Source organism: Anastrepha ludens, chromosome 5, assembly GCF_028408465.1.
Source record: "Anastrepha ludens isolate Willacy chromosome 5, idAnaLude1.1, whole genome shotgun sequence".
NCBI classification, from domain to species: domain Eukaryota; kingdom Metazoa; phylum Arthropoda; class Insecta; order Diptera; family Tephritidae; genus Anastrepha; species Anastrepha ludens.
In genome coordinates this window covers 78,541,490-78,554,656 of record NC_071501.1, presented here as the reverse complement: position 1 = coordinate 78,554,656, position 13,167 = coordinate 78,541,490, and the positions used below count along the sequence as shown (strand labels likewise).

The window sequence follows — 13,167 nt, the reverse complement described above, 5'->3', positions numbered from 1 at the left end:
AGGCATTTGTATTCGCACCATCCAGGTGTGCGAGTTTTTGTCTTCCGAGAGCTGCACATTCGACGACGATGTGCCCTGGCGCTTCATCATCCAGTTCGCAAAAACGGCAGACAATTATTTCTTAAATTAAACGAAGAGAACAATCTTCAATATAATACGAAGTGAGAGTTCGTAAGCTCTATCTGCATGGCTTTCCTCTTCTAAAGGGAATGATAAAGCGTTTACCCTGCCGCTGTCCTGGACCCTCCATCCAGTGTCGTGTGGATTCCCTGTTTTCACAGTCTTTGATAACTTCATTTATATGAGTTTTAATGGGCTCACAAAGAGGATTTAGTGCATAAAATTTGATATATCAGCTAATTTTGCTAGACAGTCAGAACTTTCATGTTCTGGTACTCAGCCCAAAACAAAAGAACGGTGTTCCTTGCTCAAAAGGTTCTGAGAAGAGTGAAGTATGTTTCATCGAATTTGAATGTTACTAATGTCTGACTAATTTGATTCCTCTATCATGGATCTTCGCTTGAAAGACTGTGAGGTAACGGCGTATTTTCGTCGATCTTTTAAAGTTCAGCCAAAAGACAGCTGCACCAGTTGTACCATCTGCAGCTTGGATCAAACTGTGTACCACGTCAGCTTCAATGTCTGGGTTACCTATCTTCAAGAGTGCCTGGCCTGAAATTGTGATCCTAAATTTCCTTGAGGCCTTTAGCGCAGAGAGAAAAAAGATATAACGTAGAGGAAAAGGAGAGAGAGAGAGAGAGCTATACCTTATACATATCTTAAATGTACTTTATGCTATTTTACCAGAGTTTTTCCTTGTGGTTGCTAATTTTTAGTGAGAAACAACACTTCCTACTTTTTGGCGCTTGTTTGATGGTGCAAAGTTGTAGCAAATATATTTTTGCCGTCTACTTTTTGGCGTTATATTTCCTTGGAGCGTTTTTTGGTACCAATTTTTTTGACGTTTTTTATTTTTTGGTGTCTACTTTTTGGCGCTTATTTCCGTTTCCTTGCTGGTGCTTATGCGTACTATAAAGTGCTATCCATTCCGGAGTAGTGCGCGTTGTTGCCACGGTTTGTATCCGGCATTTACTTACACCGGTCGACCCTTTTCTCCCTTGTTTTTTTGTAAATTTTGTCTATTTGTATTCTCTGCAAATTTTGTGAATTTATTTAGATATATATTATATTCAGTCTCTCTCTCTCTCTCTCTCTCTCATTCTCTCCCGGGTCTCTGCCTCTTTCTTTGTCTGAATTGAAAGTTTCACTTCTGTTATGCATACTACACTACACGCACTTTGTTTTTAAATTTACTCACACTTTCTGTGAAACCTGTGCTTTGAAACCTCCGATCCTTTGTTCAGAAATATTATTACGTAAGACCCAGTACTGCTAACATAGTTTACGTGCTTAGGACAAGGAAGGATGATATTCTCACTAGTACACTGTGGAGGAATTGTAGGCTGGATCTCATTGCCCCAGTTATGCCGACGCACACCCTTCGCAGCAATCTACTTAGTTTAGTTCTTGTTCTTAGTAGAGTTCTTTGTCTACTATTAAAAAAATAAAACTTCTCCTCGTTGGTTGTATTTGTTTATTAGTGCAACAGTTATCCTCATAAGCAAAGATATTTATTTCGAACCTTTCACTTTCAAAAGTTTTTCCTAATGTTAAATATTTTGCAAGACTTCTACTGCATGCGAACTGAAATGATTTGTGGAAAACTAGTCCCTTTACAACACCTTCCAATTTTTACTACAGAAAAGGCCAAAGATTATATATGGATGTGTACACACATACATATATATTTACGTACATAAAAAACAAGAAGAAGCATGATAGAATGTAACGAAAAGTTAACTAATACAATAACGAAAAGTTTATCTTATTGTATCAAGTTTGCGGAGCAAGCGAGTAGTAATTCTACAGAGGCAAAAGTGTTGCTGACAGTCGCCAAGCTAACAACAGCAACAATAAAAACTAAAAAAGGAAACTACAAGAGCAGAAATAACTCTGAAATACTTTTGCCAAGCTGTCAAGTGGCACAAGTGTTGGATTCATCTAAGTGGGTGTGAATATGGATTTTCTAGAGAGTTGCTATTGCTCGATTTCTCTTCTTTCCTACAAACGCCCTTCTTATCTTAAACTATTTCCATTTTTATGTACAACTTTATTATTGCGTATCCTTCCTCGAAAAGTTACTATTTTTGTAGCATTTAATAAAATAATAAATTATGAAATGTGTAAGAATAATTTCATATAAATAATATGTAAATTACTGTATGAAATTGAAACCATTACAAAGTGTTTTTAATTGTAATGCAATATTTACTATATATTAATTTTCCTTTATGAATTATTTCCTTGCAGCTTCTCAACTCCACAGACAATGTAGTGGTGCTGCGTCGTGTAACGTTGCAATCAACTGGCCGTTATCGTTGTGAGGTATCGGGAGAAGCCCCGTCTTTTCAAACAGTGTCGGGGCATGAGGACATGATTGTTGTGGGTAAGTTAATTTTTCTGCTATATTTTATTGTACAATATATTACAAGTACATATAATACATATATCTCACGTATTTTTATAACTTTTTCGTGCCTATGAAATTCTACTCTCCTCTAGTTGATATTCTAGTTGATACTGTTTTTAAAATAATCTGCAGAGTAGTTTCCAAACAAAATTGTTTCTTCAAATGTTTGCGCTATTAAGGGGACTTAAGCAGTCCGTCACCATAGACCAGCTAGATACTTTATTTATACGTTTTAGTCTAGTAATATGGGCCTTGCACGTCACTGAGTATCTTAGAAACTCAAACTCATTATAAAAGTATTTTTTTTAATACTGCCACATATTTGCTATGATGGCCTATCTTAGAATTTTTATGGTATAGACCAGGGCCACAATTGGTTGACAGGCAAATTGTAGTGTAAAACACTTTATTCAAATATACAAAACTTACAACAAATTATGTCTAAATGAAAACACAGTTGTCCTATGGCTCATATTGCGTGTGATAATCTCTCAAACATGGATCGATGCATAGATCAATTGCTTGGCCTGCGCGCGTAAAAGAAGTTGCCGATCTTTTCTTTTTTGGGAACATACACGACATCTTAACCTTATAGTTATTTTTTTTGGAAAATGAGTATTCGCTTTAGGGACTCGCGAGCTCGTAGACGGCTGAGCGTTAATATGGTGAAGCATGGGTTAGGTTGACCTTGTGACTTGAAGTTAGCCATAGACCGTTTCGGTCCACAGTGATGCTAGATAGAATACATAAGTTCTGCGCTTTGAAATAGTTCACCCACATGGTGGCGGTTTCTAGTGCGAATTCAAGTATGTAGACATATGCAACCCACTGCTGAAATTTCTTCTACTGCATCAAAACTAGAGTCCGTCAATATGTAGAAGGTACAAGACAATATCTGCACGGAATTGCAAATAAGTTTTTTTCTTGTTGTTTACAAAGTCAAAGCCAGCATGCGTCCCAGACTGACACGCCTAGGACATAGACAAATATTTTTAGGTACCATTGAGCATCGTGGGGTTGAGTAGTAAGAAAATTATTTCGTTGCACCTGTTAATGCCTGACATATTCAAGTTATAATCAATTGTGGTAATTGGTCTCGACGTTTTATTTCCTCTTTTATCTGTTATTTCTCCTATAGTGGCCTTGTATTTTATAGAAATGCCCAAAACGTCTCTTTTGTCTTTCCATTTTTGTACAAGAACAGAACCTTTTCTCCTAAAGGCAGTTTCTTCTTTTTGTAGTTTAGTTGACAGAAGTCTCGATGGGTTCCCTTTAATATTTTTTCTAAGAGTGCCGCCAATATGTGAATTATCTTTATGTAAATACTTAGCTAAGCGGGCACTATTGCAAAAATCGTCCATAAAAATATAATGGTTCTTACCCCAGTAATACTTAGTTATATTAGTATTGGAGTTATAATTGAATTAAGCTAAACCAGCGTCAGATATTTGTGTCGGCTGTCCTACGTGAAAATACAGCTGATCCCTTTATGTGACGCTTGGTAGGAAACGTGCTAATGATGTGAAATAGGCAACACGCAATGAAAAATTGTAAACTCAATACTTTATCAAGCAGCCATTTTTAGCTGGTAGGGCTTGGTTCAAATTTTATTAATGACATTTGTTCATTAGCATATCCTTTAACTAAAAACAGAAAAAACTTCGGACTCTTGAACTGACATATAAAAAAAGTGTAAGTACTGCAAAAAAAAAAATACAGAAATACACTCGGAGTTGTGTCATTGCCTCCCGGCGGGCAATTGCTATTAGGAAAACACTTCTCCTATCATTTGGTGTTTCGTGCCTACAGCGGGTTTTAAGCAAACCATAATATTTATATGTATCAACAGCTTCTTTAGCTCTTCAGATGTTCTCACACCTTGTTTCAATTTTGGCGTGTGGGAACATGAAAGAGTCGTTAGGCGATAAACCAGTCAATAATTCTGGTTCTCCTTCAAATAATCTATATTTTGGGTTGCTGTGTGAGAGCGTTGTTGTTATGAATAATGAGTTTTTGTTGTTGTTTTTTTCTTTACAAATAAATCATAATTCAAAATCATTTTATTTTAATTTTATCAGCGCCCAAGATAGCCTCCATCACCCAATATTTGACATGCCAATACATTTCTTTATTTAGCTGCGATGTTTATAGGGAGAACAAACAATTGCTTAGTTGATGAATAACCATCATGGAATTCGTCATTGAGATTAGCACGTTTCCGTTTGAATTCCACAAACAAAGCCCGCCGATATTGTCATTTTTGAGTTATTTGAATTATCTGAAATAGGGTAAAAAGTAATGCACGCAAATGTACACGAGAAATGTCGATTTTGTTTTACAAAATTGATGATTTAATGACGCTAATAAACCAAAACAAATGAATTTCTCATCTAGCAATGAAGTTTACCATAAAATTTTAAAAACTTCACATCTTGAAATCTATTCAGCCGACAAATTTTACCTAATGAGAGATTCCAAAAACTTTTAGTGTTGTGCATAAGTTTAGTATGTATATCTGTTTATTAGGGCGGTCGATTTGTGGGGTGGCAAAAAAATCGCCCATTGCTCTGTGGCACACCCCCTGGAACTCCCCTGGGGGGTTCCCCATACAATCATTTCCAAATATCACCATTTTTGGTATTTACATGAGAAAAGAAACTAAAAAGTTCGACCCAAATTGAGGGACATCAGAATTCGTTTTAGAGGTATGGTTCCTTCGGCAAAGTTTCTTATTTTGATCCCTAGAATACGATTTTCACAGAGCAATGAGCGATTTTTAAATCGACCCGCCCTAATGTTTATATCTTATGAAATAAAGTCCAAAGTATGGTATGTACGTAAACTAATAATTATGCACAGAATTTTGCGCATTTACACAAGGTTTTTTGTATTTTAAAGCTAATCATATCCAAATGGTTTTGTTTTTTTAAATTACACAAACTTTCCAAAACGACGTGTCTACAGCTCAAAATGTGTTAAAAAATCATAAGTTTAATTTTCAAACTGCTACAAACTAGAAATGACTTAACTGATTGGGGACCAGTTTGGCGACAGGACTTGAGTACGATATTACTTAAATATAATAAAAAAAAATCTTATTATTTATCTTCTTCTTTCTTTATCTTTAGAAAAAAACAATAAAATGTTGATTATTTTCGGAAGTCACTTAGAGCCTGCTTTTTGTTTTTAGAGAAAATAATTTCTAAAACATTGAAAATTGATTTTCCGTTGCCAGTTCCTATGTAGTCGCATTTGAACATATCTCAAGTCCACTAACCCATAAATAAATATTTTTTCTTGAACTATAATTTTGAACAGCTTTAAAATTGTGATAAGTTTAGTAGTAGAAAGATAGTTGGGACTTTGCGTATTTCCGTTTTTGAAAGTAGGTTTATAGGGCCGCCGTAGTCGAATGGGTTGGTGCGTGACTACCATTCGGAATTCACAGCGAGAACGTAGGCTCGGATCTCAGTGCAACACGAAACTTAAGAAAAAGTTGTTTCTAATAGTAGTCGCCCCTCAGCAGGCATTGGCAAACCTCCGAGTGTATTTCTACCATGAAAAAGTTCCTCATAAAAATGTCTGCCATTCGGAGTCGGCTTGAAACTGTAGGTCCCTCCATTTGCGGAACAACACCAGGACGCACGCCTCAAATAGGAGGAGGAACTCGGCTAAACACCCAAAAAAGGGTGTACGCCCCAATTATGTATGTATGTGTATGTATAGGGACTACTTTCCAGACTCATATTAAGAGACTTACTGAATTTTAGTAAAACTGGGTAATCAATTCCCAATACATTATTAAGCAAAAGAAGCGCAAAATCCAGTATTCAGAGCAGTTGTGTGGTGTAAATAAATATAGAAAGTTAAACAAATATTAAAAAATAATAAAAACTTATATTAACATATTTAATTTCGCAACATGTCCATATAAGTATTTCAGCATTTCACGCTTCAAAAATAATTAGTTTCATATAAACTTTTAAAATAGGTATAAAAGTGATTTACCCACTTAAAGCCTATGGAGGTTTTCGCGCTGTTGAAAGTTGTGCCTTGCCAGTTTTGAATTGCTTTTAAGTGTTACAATATTATCTAGCAATTTTTCCGTACACGTAAATGAAATTTTCAATTAAGTTGTGGCAACAACAGGCAATGAGGTTGCAACGCAACACGTACGCAACAGCAGCGGGCAATTTGCCAGCATGCGATGAGTAGATTTGTTGGCATAAAAACCCTTTTTAAATATAAATAATTATAATAATAAAATTTAAAAATAATAAAATATATTTTTAGCAAAATAAAAATGTAAAAAAATTGTTAAAGGTAAGACACATTTTGAAGCCAATCGAAAGGTAATTAGCGAATTTCCAGAGGCGAATTTCTTCGGAATTATCGCAGGGACTAAGTGCAACTAATGCGGATTGAGAACTAGAATTTATACCCATAACTTATGTGGACTAGGGAAATTTTCGATGAATACGAAATAATACAACTTTTATATAAAAGTAGAATAAAGACGGGGTTCAATAATAGTTTGCACTAATTATTTTTGAACAGTTTGAGAAAATGCAATTTAAGATTTTTTTAAATAAATAATTATTTCTTATTATTAAATCAGCTGTTCACTAATCCGCGTAACAACTATCTGTTACATTACAATTTTAATCATAATTAACTGCACTTGTAATCCCGATTAACGCCGCCGTCTGTCTAGGCTATTATACATCAACTATAACAAATTTCCATTTATGTATATATTTTTATTCAAAAATGCAAAAGTCCTTTCTGACGTACTAGGTCAATTAATAAATCAAAAAAAAAAAAAAACTAAGGATAAAATAAAAAATCAAACGAAATGAAAATCGAGGTCTCATTAAATTCGCGAAGAGCTCGAGCAATTAGGGCATTGCATTCATTTTTCATATTTTGAAATAAAAGGGGTAAGAGCTTGGTAAAGTTGCCGCCGGGATCAGAAAGTTAATGCGTGGCAAAGGAAATGCGCAATTAATGTCACCTTGAACTAAAATAAACACAAAAGGCAACGAAAATCAAACAACTTTAAATTGATTAATGAAAAGCGAGAACTATAAGCGAAAGGAAATGGGAAAAATTCAAAAATTTTAGGGTTAGTTAAGAAACATTTTTTGAGCCGCTCCACAGTGCGGCCGATTCCCGAAAAGCTGGCCAAAACTCAAAAAATTAAGTAATTGATTCAAAATTTCTTACTCGGGGGTTGTCGGGGTCGCTGATTACGAATTTGATCTTAAAATTTTGAAAATCCACCCCCTTCCACCCCTATTGGCCACCCCTCACGTGAAATAGCGTATATTCTAGAACATAATCAAGATGCATGTAAATTTATATGTTTTCGGGGTCGCTGATTAGCAAGTGGTACCAGCTGAACCTTGTTTTATTCAGTAACCATTACTTTTTTGAGTAACCTTTAATAGGTTTCAAAGCAGCATATGACGGCGTTGTATTACTATACAGTTTGAAAACTCAAATTTTATAAAAAAATTGCAAAAAATGTATCTACGTATTGCTGCAGCTAAAAATTTTGTGTCGAGGTATTGATATGTACTAAAGATTTCTCGTATATTACTAACCTTCCGAAGATGATTCCATTTGGTTTTGTTCAATTTACTCCATTACAAAATCTTTCAAATGTGTACAACTTTCACTATTCATCGACAGTAATACGATGCTCAAACGAAGGCCACGTTGCGACTGAAAATACAGAGGATACTTAGGTTACAGGACGTTGCTATGAACGGTTTTCACTACTCAAGGCATTACTGTAGCCAACCCAAAGACAAAAAAACTCTATCTAGAAACTTAAACGAAGTATATTGGACTGGAGGAACGCGGTAAACTGGAAATTAATCGTATAAGGGTCTAAGAAGTCTAAACTATACACGCATAGAAAGCCATGGATAGGGTAGGATTTTGAAATAATAAAGTCTTTATGACTTCTGAGAGTGAAAGTTGAGTAAAGAATTATTCCAAGATACTAACGCACTAGTATCCTATGCAAAGTAATAAAGAAAGGCGGTTTAATCGTGGCTAATATTGCATGAAATAAATTTCCTGACCATTTTTGTTGGAAACATTTAGTGAGCCCAGTGGGTCATATTTTTTCAAAATTTAAAGCTATTATTATTATTCAAAGTTATTTGAGAGCTTCAAAATAAGGGGCAGAGAAGAACTATAATGCTCCATTTATTATCTCTTGCCTACCTGTTCGACAAAGTAAGCGCTAAGCCAAAGTTTACAAGAATAAGAAAAAGCTGGATACCTTAATAATGCGACGCACTAATGTCAAACAGGGAGGGACAAGGTGAATTCACGTAAGGTGGTATCGCTATAGGAGCTGTTTTTTTTTTTCTTAAGATTTGCTTATTAGTAAGTTAAAGTGTCTTGCTTCGTTCTTGTTGCCTTACTTGTTTGTTTACATTAGCATTGAAACAATCCAACTGCCAAACTGCAAGCACAAAATTTATATAAATGTTGCTGTTGCTCCAGCGAAGTCACCTTCTATGAGGAGGCGCATTTTCTCGGCAAATTTTGCACTGCCCAGTTATGACAAGCGCTTAGTACAGGTGGCCTCAGTTGCAAATTGGCTGCACTCGAACGCTATTTTCGATGTGATTTTTCAGCAGTTGATGAATTAAATGACCGATTGGTTGTAGGTTGAGAAAGGAATTTATCAGGCTCAGCGCAGCTGATTGAAAGCTCAGTTAGAAAAATGCTGCAGAGATACAATTATTTCAAGTTCAGCGTATTTTACTAGTTATATTTTGATTTATTTTTAAGCCTGCGATGTACCAAGCCATTATATAATTGGCAAATCGCCTTTTCAAAACAAAGAAATTCCCGAAAGTAAAGAAGAAGATTAAATAATCTGGATGACTGAAAGTTAGGAAGCAGTCGTCGAGAATTTTGAATATCCCGAACTTAGGGTAAATGGCTGCCCTTACGAAGGGCACAGTGGACAAATATCCAAAATTTTTCCGTTGTGATACCATACAGGGGGAGGGCAGGGAAAAAAGAAGGGTTGGAATCAGACAGATGGAACCAGACAAGAAGAAGGGGTTTGACTAGATTGGTGACGACCAAAGGCATTGATTTGCTTTCGTATTAACAGCTAGCAAACAAGTGAGAGTCTACATGTCTGAATATTAGCCCGACAGACCAGCTGAGAAGAAGGTGCAGAGATGATTCCATCTATTCCCCAAGACAGCTTCTACAGAAAGGAAATGAAACTTTCCAAAGTCTCAAAGCATGGACACCTAACGGACAATGTCCAGTAAGGATACCTACCAAATTCGAGAGCTGCGGCTTTGTGAGCCTTAGAAGTTCCTTCGCGAAGAACACGCCCTGGATCTACCCGTGGCTAGAAGTATCTCACGACTTTGAATGTTTGCGCACTAGTCCAGCGCTCGCTGAGTCTCCTGAACTTGAATCTCTACAATTTATTTATTGACTTTGCTTGTACAAGGTGGCACTAAATTAATCACCCTATCGGGAGATTTATAGTTTTATTTTTTGCAGTTGGCGCCGTACACCGATTATACTTAACACTGATGAACTAGACAGCTGCAGTATACAAACAGAGAAGCAATGCAATGCTGGTGATCAAAATATGTAAATATTCCCATTTTTTGCCAAAAAAAAATTATTTTGAGTAAAAAAATTATTCAAAAACAAAATTCGACAATTTATTTTGCGCCATCGTGTATTTATTATAGCTTGATTAAAGTTGTCCATATAGATCAATAAGGCAGTAGATTAGTTCAGGTTTTCAGGCATCTGTTGAAGCAGAGGGTAAAGCGCCCTTCAATACTTGCACGCTGTCTTTTAGAATATTGATGAGCCTCTACTATAGACTTCTTTACGGGCGTCTGCCAGACTGTGATTATGTGGTATAAAATGATATCTTATGCTTCCCTATAAGCCCAGTGTACTATTTGAGGTTCAAAAGCTTATTATTTACTATCGCAAAGAAAAATTGTATTAAAAAAGAGAGCATAAAAATGTATTGCATATTTATTTTGTCTTAATTGAACTATTGCGTTCATTGTAAAAATTTTTTTGCAGATACCCATAGTTAAATTTATGAAGGAATACTTTTCAAGAACATTTTAGCCCTCTGGCGACCTTTCAAGTGCTACTTTAATTAAGATTTCCAACCAAGGGCATCTCATAGTCCCAATATGGAACCCAAAAGTTATCACCGATTGATTCGCAGATGCATATCCTCCAAGCTGGTGCTTGCTTGTTTTGGTTTGCGGGCGGTATTTTATTACCAATCCACCCCACATATCTGCAGGGCATTCCTCGAGCCGCCACCTGGGTCGTATTCGATGGGATACAAGCAACTTCACATTTACTGTATTGGTCTGGGTCTTTCATCCTGAGTTGGTGCCATTTATCTAAAAACCATTGAATTGATTTACTTACCTCCTCGCTTTGTGCAGTTGCTAAAAAAAGTATGTGCAACATTAACATACATATTCGCCCCGTGCATATACATATCTACAACAGCTTCAGTGCCAAGTGATAAATGCAACACGCTGGCATCGTATTCCATGGATTGGTAAGCGGCAGCGTTGTTGGCGCCGTTAATGTTGCTGCTGCGAACCTTATGGCGGCCGTTGAGATTGCTTTTGTTATTTTATTTATTGTTGTTGTGGAAACAACATCTTATTCTGTTCATACGACGTATGCACAGAATGATAATGAAATTGAATACAAAGTAATATCAAGGCATGATGGCAATTATATGTACAAGGTCTTTCGAGATCGAGTTCTTTTTTCACTGTGCTTTTTTTGTTACTTGTCAAAGGTCGCTGGGGAGCTTTGTGATTTTTAGAAAATTTGTAATTTACAAATATGAACGCGATTTTCACTTAAACACCGTATAAAAGCCATTAAAATCTATAAATTTGAGGAAACTGTCAAAATTGCAATACAAATTCGGGCAAAATAATCATTTCAGCAAAGCCCTGTCTAAAAAGGTAGTCAAATAATTTTAGTCGAGTGATTCGGTACTGGACATAAAATCTTCAAAGAATGTTCGTTGCGGCTACTAAACTGCTTACATCGATTCTGTAAGGAAAATCGTTGAAGCAGATCAACATTTGTCAATAGAGTGACATTCACAGCACATCGAGAGATGCGTAGGTTACAACTTTTTTTGGTATACTAAATTTTTTTTCGGCAAAGTATCTGATAGTCTGGACTTTTTTTTAATAACTCCCTTAGTTTTAGTCAGAATTAGGTAGGAAGAATTTTCAAAAACCTGGACTTTTTTTTGAATTTTCTTAAAGTTAAATATTTTAAAAATATTGTGTAAAAATTTTACAAATATTTTTTGAGTTATTCAACAATTAACAAAGGGCGCTCCAGAGCGTTCGAAAGCAAGTAGCTGGATGCAGCACGTTTGAAAGTGGCAGAGAAAAGCGTCACCGATAACACTTGAGAAGGTAAAATGCTGATGTCTAATCGGCAAATCGATATTTTTATACGGCTGAAGAATTATTATATGTCCCAGGAATAGATGACACAGTGGAAGTAATTAAATAATTCGTATAACTCTACATAAATCGATAGCAAAACTTTAAGTGCGTTGTTCTCAAAACTATGTTTTTTGAACTGGTGATCAATGTAACTTAAAAACCGCTTGGAAGATTTCAATAAAATGTATACTGCCTTTGAAAAACACAAAAAACTCGTGCCTGTTCGAAGGATTTTCTTTCAAAGTTTCGATTATTTTAAACAATTAATTGTCGCTTTTTTTCTCGAAAATCTGAAAAAAATTTCCTGAGCCCGCCATATTGTTAATTTTGAAAAAAAGCTTCGATCAGTCACACGTTTACCTATTAATGAAACTAATTTCTCTTGTACGAATGATTTTAGATGAATCTTCAAGGACTTGTGATGATCACTGTAAGGGACTTCTGGAGAAACGGGCTCCACACAAACAGCAATACATTTTACAATTAGAAATTTTTTTTTTTAATTTTGCTGAAGTCAAGTCGAAACATTATTTATTAATGCTATGTTTTTATTTTTGTAAAATAAAGCAACGGATTAGCAAAAAAAATTATTGAAAATCATAATTTTTTCGGAACTCTGACTACCCCTAACCCCTTAATATAAACTCAGTTATTTCTGAAAAGATAGGACCACTTAAAAATTTGGCTCCCATAAAAGTGATTGCCTAAACACGAGGGTCCCAGCGTCGATAAAAGAATTTTTCGAATTTCGTTTTTTTTTTTTTAAACTGGAGCAAATCAGCAAAAATAGGAATGCCATTGAACTAAGAAGGCCTCAATTAAGTTGAATCAACTATCAAATACCTTTCCTAAAATTTTGGTTTTGCAGTGTTATTAATGATATAGGCTGATATAGTCGAATAAGGATAAAGGGTTTCACCAAAACCATGCAACTTGCCATACAGCGAACAAAATAATCGTCTGATGGCAAACGAAATTCCCAAAAACAATACGCCGAAGATGTTCGGCAGTGATTTGACCGCTAGTTCGGTTCGATCCACCATTTTCGCTTACACCATTTTCTCTGCAGTCTCACGAACAGACTTAATGGAAATAAACCAAAGCCAACTGAAGCTTTGC

General features: G+C 35.6%; 1 protein-coding gene across 1 annotated transcript in view; it reads left to right on the top strand.

Annotated features, from left to right (window-relative positions):
• The window catches only part of LOC128863707 (uncharacterized), a 156,289-nt gene that overhangs the window by 105,312 nt on the left and 37,810 nt on the right, over window positions 1-13,167 (top strand). The window contains exon 4 of the mRNA XM_054102991.1: window positions 2,371-2,506. Coding sequence (XP_053958966.1) covers window positions 2,371-2,506 — 136 coding nt within the window. The remainder of the gene's footprint in view (window positions 1-2,370; window positions 2,507-13,167) is intronic.